The sequence below is a fragment of the Lithobates pipiens genome, unplaced genomic scaffold, assembly GCF_037356315.1.
Source record: "Lithobates pipiens isolate NorthernLeopardFrog02 unplaced genomic scaffold, aLitPip1_a1.2 Scaffold_22, whole genome shotgun sequence".
Lineage (NCBI taxonomy): Eukaryota > Metazoa > Chordata > Amphibia > Anura > Ranidae > Lithobates > Lithobates pipiens.
Window position 1 is genome coordinate 330927719 of NW_027507784.1, and position 9359 is coordinate 330937077.

Consider the following 9359-nt stretch of genomic DNA (forward strand, 5'->3'; position numbering starts at 1 on the left):
GGAGGGGTCACATAAAAGGGAGAGGTGTGGCTTTAAGGAATCATTCGGAGCCCAGTGTGACACAGAGGAGGCAGTTTTTTCGCTGCTCCTCTGCTATGGCGGACCTCGAGGGACTCTTCGCGCGGCTGCGACGGGCGGCGGAGGTGCACGGTGCGGACTGGCTGCGGGAGCGTGTGGGTGACCTGGCGGACGGCGATGTGGACGGCGGCGGGACAGGTGAGGTTCCACTGCGCGCGCGGAGGTCTCGGCCTCCGGCGCGTTTTTCTCCTGGGCCTACTCCTCGGCCGCCTCGTGACTCCCGGAGCCCGGGGGTGGACCGATCGGTCCCCCCGGCAAATAGGCAGGTTATCGGCTCCCCCCGGTCCGGGCGGTCGTTGCGCCGCCGACCGGAGGGGGGCGGGGCTTCGCGGCCGCATGGCAATGGCGCCGGGACCGCACGGGGCCCGGTGGAGGTGGGGGGGAGTGTGGATGGCTCTGGGTCGGCAGGCCAAGGGGGGGTGCACGTGGCGGGGGATCTGCGGCATGCTGGGTCTGGGGCCAGCATCCGCTCGGTGGGGGGGAGGGGGGCGCTCCGGGGGGGTCGCATGCTGGAGGGGGGGGAGGGAGGGTCGCAGAAGGCTGCCAAGGTGCCTGGCAGGGCTGGTTTTAGACGCCGGCATGCCGGGGGCGGCGGAGGGAGGAGGACATTGCCTGCAGTCCCGGATCGCAGGGACCGGATGGACCGCGCGGAGCACAGGGGGATGGCCGCGTCCCCGGTGCGCGCTGGAGAGGTCGGTTCGGAGAGCGAGCTGTCCCAGGAGGAGGAGGGGTCCTTTTCTGCACCCGGACCGGTACCGGTCGCCGAGGCCCCTGGGGGCCCGGGTAAGTTGCGGGAGTCTACATTGCTGGCGGATGCCTTGCGGGATCTGATGGGGGTGGCGCAGGGGGGTGCGGTACCCACGGGATCCCGGGACGTATTGGGGGGGGTTGCGGCAGGCTCAGCGCAGGGGGCGGGGCCTGTGGCCCCGGGGGGGCCGTCAGGTCAGTTGCAGGAGCTGTTGGGGGGGCTGCAGGCCCTGGTTGGTAAGTTTGCTGGGGGCTCCGGGTCGCCTCAGGTGGCCCCCTGGATGGGTACTGTGGGGGGGGCCGGGGGGGCGGAGGTCATTCCTGCGCGGGATGCACCGCCTGCTGCGGTGTCGGGGAGCATGGATGCGGGGGCTGTGGGCTCGGGGGTCCCCCCGGTGCCCGCGGACCCGGGGGCGCGGGCTGACCTGGTTAGGATCGCGGATGCTGCCCGGTGCGAAGTCTATGTTTGTTTCGAAGGCCCATTGGGGGCGCATTTGAAGCAGGAGGTGCGGGACAAGATCGGCAAGGGTGAGTATGTGGAGATTTTCTCTTTGCTCCCCCTTGAGAAATTTAATTTGGACAGGGTTAAGCCGGACAGTTCTAAGAAGGACGACGAGGAGAAACGTAGGTATCGGCTGATCCCGCGCACATTTGCAAATTGGCTTCAGGCGTTCGCTATCTTGGCTAGCGTGATAGGGGAAAAGAACCCCGAGCATTGCTCTGCGTTATTTTGTTACCTGGACGCGATTGGGGAGGCTCACCGAGTGTATGGAGGGCTGGCTTGGCTGCGCTATGATGAGCAGTTTCGTCAGCGTAAGGCAGTGCGGGCTGACCTGCGGTGGGATCACAAGGACATAAGCCTCTGGATGAGGCTTATGTCTGCTCCGCGGGCGCCCACTCCGTTTCTTCAGGGGGGGGCCGGGAGTGCGTCTTCCTCGGGACTGCCGGCCGGAAAGAAGTGGGGGGTGTGCTGGCCCTTTAATGAAGGGGCTTGTAAATTCGGAGGCGCGTGCCGCTTCAAGCATGAGTGCTCCGGGTGCGGCGGCACCCACCCCCTGTCCCGCTGTTTCAAAAAAGGTCAGCGTGCCGGTGCCGCCGGTCACAAAAGGGATGACGCCGGTGAACCTGGGAAGGATGCTTCCTTTCCTAAATAGGTATCCGGATGGTGCGGCGGCGCGGGGGTTAATTCTGGATTTTCGGGACGGTTTTAGGATTCCCTGTTCTTTGGGGGGGGTGCCGCCGTTGGCCAGGAATTTGCGATCGGCTTTAGATCACCCGGGGGTGGTGGATGATAAATTGGGTAAAGAGGTGGCGCTGGGCCGGATGGGTGGTCCTTTCGAAGTGCAGCCGTGGGGGGACCTGGTGGTCTCCCCGTTGGGTGTAGTTCCTAAGAAGGAGCCGGGGAAGTTTCGGTTGATTCATCACCTGTCTTTTCCGAAAGGGGGGTCGGTCAATGATTTCATTGACCCGGAGGCGTGTACGGTTTCCTACACGTCTTTTGACGCGGCGGTACGGTGGGTCAGGCGGTATGGTCGTGGGGCTCTCATGGCCAAGGCAGATGTGGAATCGGCGTTTCGCCTTCTGCCGGTCCACCCGGACAGCTTCCGGCTGTTGGGATGCCATTGGCGGGGCAAGTTTTATGTGGACTTGTGCCTGCCCATGGGTTGTTCCATTTCATGCGCCTATTTTGAAGCTTTTAGTTCATTCTTGGAATGGGTGGTGAGAGATGTTTCGGGCCTGGAGTCGGTCATCCACTATTTGGATGATTTTCTGTGCGTGGGCCCGCCTGCCTCCAATGTGTGTGCGATTCTTCTGTCCACGTTGCAGCACATTGCGGGCAGGTTCGGGGTGCCGTTGGCGGGGGATAAGACGGAAGGCCCGGTGACGGAATTGAGTTTTTTGGGAATCGTGATTGATTCTATGGCAATGGAGTGTCGCTTGCCAGAGTATAAATTACGGGATCTGCAGGCGGAGTTGGCAGGCATGCAGGGCCGGCCGAAGGTTCAGCTTCGGGCCCTGCAGTCCCTGTTGGGCAAGCTGAATTTCGCTTGCCGGATCATCCCTATGGGCCGGGTGTTCTGCCGACGGCTGTCGGGGGCCACTGCCGGGGTAACCGCCCCTACCCACTTCGTGCGTTTGCGAAGGGAACACCGGGAGGACCTGCGGGCTTGGCATGAATTTTTGGAGTCGTATAATGGGCGGGCTATGTGGATGTCGGGGCCAGTGAGCAACTTCGATGTGGAGTTGGTTACTGACGCGGCTGGCTCAACGGGTTATGGGGCATTTTTCCGGGGTCGGTGGAGTGCGGAACCTTGGCCATGCTCATGGGAGGTTGCGGGGTTGTTGGGCAATTTGGTTTTGCTAGAATTGTTCCCGATAGTGGTGGCATTGGAGCTGTGGGGGGCGGAGTTTCGTAATTTGAAGTTGCGCATCAATTGCGATAACATGGGGGTGGTCCAGGTCCTCAATCGGATGACTGCTTCCTCCCCCCCGGTCATCCGGCTGCTGCGACACCTGGTCTTTCGCTGTTTGCGGCTCAATGTTTACGTTTATGCTGTGCACATACCTGGGGTGGAGAATTCTTTGGCTGACTCGCTCTCTCGTTTTCAGTGGGACAAGTTCCGGCAGCTGGCGCCGGGAGCGGAGGAGTCGGGGGCGCCATGCCCCGGGTGGATGTGGGAACTTCCCTTGGAATCGCCGCAGGTTGGTTAAAAAGGTCGTTGAGTGAGGCTACATGGTCCGCTTATTCTAGAGTGTGGGCGGAATGGTGGGCGTTCCTGCGGGAGGTTGGAGTGGCTGGTCGGGGCTCCGACCGGCGCTGGGTGGTATTGTACTGGGTTGCCCGGAACATTGAGACGGGCCTGTCTCCCGCGTCTATTGAGCGGAAGCTGGCGGGGTTGGCCTTTTTGTTCAAACTGTGGGGGGAGCCGGACGGGACGAAGGATTTTTGGGTGAGGCAAACGTTGAAGGGGTACAGGAGGGATTGGAAGGGTAGGGATGCGCGCCGGCCGGTGTCATTTGACAATTTGGTGGCAATTTGTTCTCGGCTGGTGGACGTTTGCTCGTCTGCTTACGAGACCGCCCTGTTTACGGCAGCGTTTTCGTTGGCGTTTTATGGGGCTTTTAGGATTGGGGAGTTGGTGTGTCGCTCAAAACGGGTGGCTGGGGGTCTGTTGAATCAGGATGTGCAGGTGGTTGCGGATCGGGTGAGTATACGGTTGCGTAGGTCTAAGACTGATCAACGGGGCAAGGGAGTGGCGATTACGCTGCTCGCCCTGCCGGGCTCGGTAGTGTGCCCGGTGGCGGCGGTACGGACTTTCCGGGCGGTGCGGCCTGTGGGGGCGGGCCCCTTTTTGGTGCACGAGGAGGGCTCTTTTCTATCCCGTTTTCAGTTTGTGTCGGTCTTTCGGCAATGCCTGAGGGCGGTGGGTTTGTATGAGCGGGACTACGCGTCCCACTCTTTTCGGATTGGGGCGGCCACGGAAGCGGCTCGATGTGGGCTGGAGGAGGCGGTGGTTCGCCGGATTGGTAGGTGGGAGTCCCGGAGGTTCCGGTCCTATGTCCGGCCGCAGTTGCTACTGGGGTAAGGAGGGTGCGGCTGGGGGTTTGTTTGCTGTGGGATTTATGGGGGGGAGGACTGTGCTTGTAACATTCCTTTGGTTGTTGTGTTATTTCTCTTGTTTTCATTCCAGATGGAGGTTCTCAACGCCTCGTTTGGATCCTGGGGCATTCGTACGTCTGCTGGGGGGCCAGGAGAGGTGATTCTCTACCAGCAGGCAGGCAATTAGGTATCCCCAGGGAGGTAGCTAGGGTGATGTGGTTGGGTTTCCCGGGCATGAGGTGGGAGCGTGTCATGAGGGAGGTGGAGCGTTTCGCTTTGAGGGATAGGCCCCCGGATGTGCTGGTTGTTCATGCGGGGGGCAATGACCTGGGAGTTCGGAAAGTGAAGGACATTTTGGCGGATATCAAGGCTGATGTGTTGCGCATGCGAGTCCTTTTCCCGGGCACCATTTTGGTGTGGTCGGACATTGTGGCCAGAACGGTGTGGCGGGGGGCCAGGTCTTTAGCCAGCCTTGAGAAAACCAGGATTAGGGTTAATAAGGTTGTTGGGCGGTTTGTAGTGCAGAACGGGGGCATTGTGGTAAGACACAGGGAATTGGAGGTGAATGTAGGGCTTTATCTTAGGCGGGATGGCGTTCATCTATCGGATGTGGGGATTGACCTCTGGTCCTTTGGCTTACAGGAGGGCATACAGAAAGCTCTTCGGGTGTGGGGCGGCCCTCAAGGTTGAGGGGGTCACCCTTTCGGGCTGTGGCGGTGTGTTTTCTGGTGGTTTCTGACGGTAGACAGGTACTCAGAAGGGATCTGAGGGTGTGGGGGGCTCATCTAACGATCGGCCCCTCTGGGTATTCCTGAACGTTGGAGGGAATACGGTTATGTTCACTGGCGGAAGTTGTCTCCGACCGGTCACAGGTGGAGGCCTTTGGGAAGTTGGTCAGGTGTACCGCAGTGATTGGGTATTGGTTTAAGTGTGGTCACCGTCAGAGATCACCAGAATGGGCAGTTAATGTTAATTAAAATGGGGTTTAATGTTAATAAAGTTATTTATATTTATATATTTATATATATTTATATATTTATATATTTTCATATTTACAAGTTATTGGAGTAATTTTGAGTTATGTTTAATAAAGGCTGTTGTGGCCAGTTTACTCCAACCTATGGTGTGGTCTCGTTTCTAATAGATAAGGAATAGTATAAGGGGAACATTCAGACTACACTAGTCAAGAGAAGCACGGATTAAGAATGCAATGATATAAGGAGTGCTGGACATGACAGTGTGGATGAGGGACACAGAGGGTTAAGCTTTATGGGTGGAGTTTAGGAAAAGGTTTGCAGGAAACAAGTTCAGTGTAGGGGAGGGGTCACATAAAAGGGAGAGGTGTGGCTTTAAGGAATCATTCGGAGCCCAGTGTGACACAGAGGAGGCAGTTTTTCCCACCCTCCCGCCCTATTGTTATGTGTTTGTTTTGTGGTGTTTTGTTGCTGGTCTTTTTCTTCTTTTGCAGGTTTCATCGGTTGTCACGGCAGCTGAAAGTTTTTCGTGTTGGCGGTGTGTTTTCTGGTGGTTTCTGACGGTAGACAGGTACTCAGAAGGGATCTGAGGGTGTGGGGGGCTCATCTAACGATCGGCCCCTCTGGGTATTCCTGAACGTTGGAGGGAATACGGTTATGTTCACTGGCGGAAGTTGTCTCCGACCGGTCACAGGTGGAGGCCTTTGGGAAGTTGGTCAGGTGTACCGCAGTGATTGGGTATTGGTTTAAGTGTGGTCACCGTCAGAGATCACCAGAATGGGCAGTTAATGTTAATTAAAATGGGGTTTAATGTTAATAAAGTTATTTATATTTATATATTTATATATATTTATATATTTTCATATTTACAAGTTATTGGAGTAATTTTGAGTTATGTTTAATAAAGGCTGTTGTGGCCAGTTTACTCCAACCTATGGTGTGGTCTCGTTTCTAATAGATAAGGAATAGTATAAGGGGAACATTCAGACTACACTAGTCATGCTCTGCTAGGAGTGACAGTAGGCAGTCGAGTATCGTTACTGGACACCAGACATTGTTTGTTTTGAAGAGATGGATGTCTACCCTGGAGCTTGATTGTTGGGTTTTGGATACTGCAAGGTGGAGGATGAAATGGTTTTGGTAGTGAGCCAGGTGATGTCTACGCAGAACCCGTAGTAGGCTAGGTAGATGGCTGTTTGTATGACCAGGCTGGGGAGAAGGCCAAACAAAGAACTAACAAGGATATTAGACATATCCCTGAAGATGGCATTAGTTATAGGCAGATGTTTGGCATTGATTATGGGTTGTTGTTTCTGGATGCCGCGTAGGATGGCTCGGATCGCACGGGATGTGAATAAGGATGGTTTTGCGGGAACTCGTAAAGACAGAAAGTGTTGGATGCTGGCAAAGTATAGTCGGATAGTGTTATGAAATAAGGCCAACTAATTATGGCAATATGAGATAAAAGCCAGTATGTGTTTGGTGTCTGTTGCTGTTACCGCGGAGCAGGCTGCTAGGAATTTCCTGAATACGTTCTAAGCTGTGTGGTAGGCTTTGAGCATGTTGTGGGATAAAGACTGGTTGGTGAGCTGGGTCGCGCTGTGGAGACATGTACGGAGCTGTATTAAAAAGGAAGCGCAGGACATACATGACAGGGTGCAGGGAAATTACTGGGCTAGAGAAAAAAGGCAGCGTGGGGGTGTTTTAGGATGCAGGCATACTTACCCCATTGGTGGATGGTCACAAGGGGGGAGGAGTGTGGTTCTTTCTTCCATGTGCTAGGGTGGGGCAAGTCAGCAGTTGGGGGTCAGCAAGCGAGGAGAAACGTTCCCGCCCGCCCTCCCTAAAAATAGATATTGGATTGGTTGGTGGTGCTGTCGCTACGGGGTGTGGCGTTGGGTCCTTGACGACTGCTATATATATATGGAAATATATATGTAGAAATGCATGGGTCATTTGAAAAGTTTGGGACCCATGCCAGAGATGGAGTCATTATGTTTGGGCTGCTGTCAGTCCAGATTAATGGCTAACATGTGTTGGGGGTCTGTGGTCAGTTAGTGAGTCCTCGGCCGCGTACACACGGGCGGACTGTATGGCCTACTTAGTCCGTCGAAACACATTTCAGCGGACAGTCCGCTCGTGTGTGGGCTTCAGCGGACTTTTTCAGCGTGCAGTCTGGCGTACTAAGTATTTCGGATTTTTCGAAATTCTGTCCGTCATACTTTGGTTTCAGCGGACAATCCGCTTGTCAGTAGGCTAGTTCGACGGACTAAGAATGGCGCATGCTCAGAAAGGATTTACACGGTGAAAGGTTGCATTGCTGTGTATTGGACTTCCTATTTCTAGTCCCGTCGTACGTGCTGTACACGTCATCGCGCAAGCTTTCGACGGACTGTTTGTGCATCCGTGTGTGGTCAAGTCCATTCATTCGAAAGTAGGACGGACTGTCCGTCGGATTGTATGACGGACTAAGTAGGCCATACAATCCGCCCGTGTGTACGCGGCTCTCGAGGCGAGTTGGCAGCTGGGGACAGATGCTGACGAAGAGGGGATCACAGGCTCAAAATAATAAGGGGTCGCCAGGGACCAGCCGAAAATCACTTAGTGTCTTTGGGTAACTGGAAGATGTTACAAGTTTGTAATGTTGAAAATATTTAAAATAAAGTTTAGTTTTTTATTGTTATTTAATAAAGGCCGTTGAGGCCATTTTCATCCAAGCAGGTGTCCGAGTATTTATTTTAAGGTAATAGTTAAGGTCTACATGTATTGGTGGGGAAGTAAGTTATCTGGCTACCCTAGTCAAGATGCTGTACTAGTGCAGAGTCAACTGAGACCAATGTGGGATAAGGGCTGATATTGGGTCGGCTTTGGGTTTCTGCTGAAAAATGGAAATGTAATTAAAGTGGGACAGTGTGTCTGCTGCGAGGCTGCAATTGCCCAGAATGAACGTGCAGTGGACAAACTGGTGTTGTAGAGATAGTTGTACCAGCCTGCGCAGGAAGAATATAATCGGGACTGATTTGGACCTGCCTTTATTAATAATATCAGCCATAGCCTGGTTGTTGGTGGTGAAGGCCACGGTTTGTCACTCCAGAACTGAGTGGCTGCCACTATCGGGTATAGTTCAAGCAGGGAGGAAGTCGGGATAAACCCGGGGATTAGTAGTATCTCTGGAGGCCATGGTCCTGCGAACAAAGGGTGGCCAAAAATTGCAGGGAAGCCTGTGGAGGCTGCGGCATCTGTCATTACCTGTGGTGAAAGGGGCAATATTGATGGTATAAACATGGATATTCTATTCCATTTCGTGAGGAGCTCCTCCCACATTGACAGGTCCGCTACTGCTGCAGCATCTAAGTTAAGGATCTGATTGGGGTCCTGTGTCTGGGAGAGGAAAACCAGGAGATGTGAAACAAAACATTGACCCTGGGGAATGATCCTCATTGCAAAATTGAGCATTCCCAAGAGGGATTGAAGCTGCTTCTTAGTATACCCCCATGTACAGGTGAAGTCTTGAAGAACTGACCTGATGCAGGTCTGACCTGCATGGAGCGAGTGTCTAGGTTGATTCCAAGTAAGGTGATGGAGTGTGCTGGACCTTCTACAATGGGTATATTGAGACTCCCAAAGAGAACTCTTAATTTATCGAGGTCTCCTGGAAGCACACCGGGCTGTTCGACACTGAGCTTAGTGCGACAGTATCCAGGTGAGGGACTGCGCAAAAGTGTCAAAGAGCCAGGGGCTACTCTTAGAGCCAAAGGTCAGTTTGGTAGCAAAGTAGAATGACGCTTTCCATTTTATGCTGTGCCAGCACCAGAGGGATGGGTGGATGGGCAGAAGCTTAAAAGCGTCCGAAATGTCAGTCTTAGAGAGCCAGGCGCCTGGGACTACTTTGATAATGGCCTGAATTGCCATGTCTACTGAAGCATACTTCAGGGAGAATTCCTTTGAGGGAATTAGGG

At 54.4% G+C, this 9359-nt stretch overlaps 1 protein-coding gene across 1 annotated transcript; it reads left to right on the forward strand.

Moving 5' to 3' along the window:
- The first annotated feature begins 627 nt into the window (after window positions 1–627).
- On the forward strand, window positions 628–6224 carry LOC143925061 (integrase/recombinase xerD homolog). The gene is made up of 2 exons (XM_077449639.1): window positions 628–861; window positions 3436–6224. Exons 1-2 carry the CDS (start codon window positions 717–719, stop codon window positions 4410–4412), a joined length of 1122 nt encoding a protein of 373 aa, XP_077305765.1. The 5' UTR covers window positions 628–716; the 3' UTR covers window positions 4413–6224.
- Window positions 6225–9359: the final 3135 nt, after the last annotated feature.

What these genes read in the sequence shown, in the direction of transcription:
- LOC143925061 (XM_077449639.1), top strand. Translation starts at nt 717, where the DNA reads ATGGACCGCGCGGAGCACAGGGGGATGGCCGCGTCCCCGGTGCGCGCT. An exon ending in CGAGGCCCCTGGGGGCCCGG is followed by an intron (nt 862 to 3,435) that starts GTAAGTTGCGGG and finishes TCTCGTTTTCAG; the next exon opens with TGGGACAAGTTCCGGCAGCT.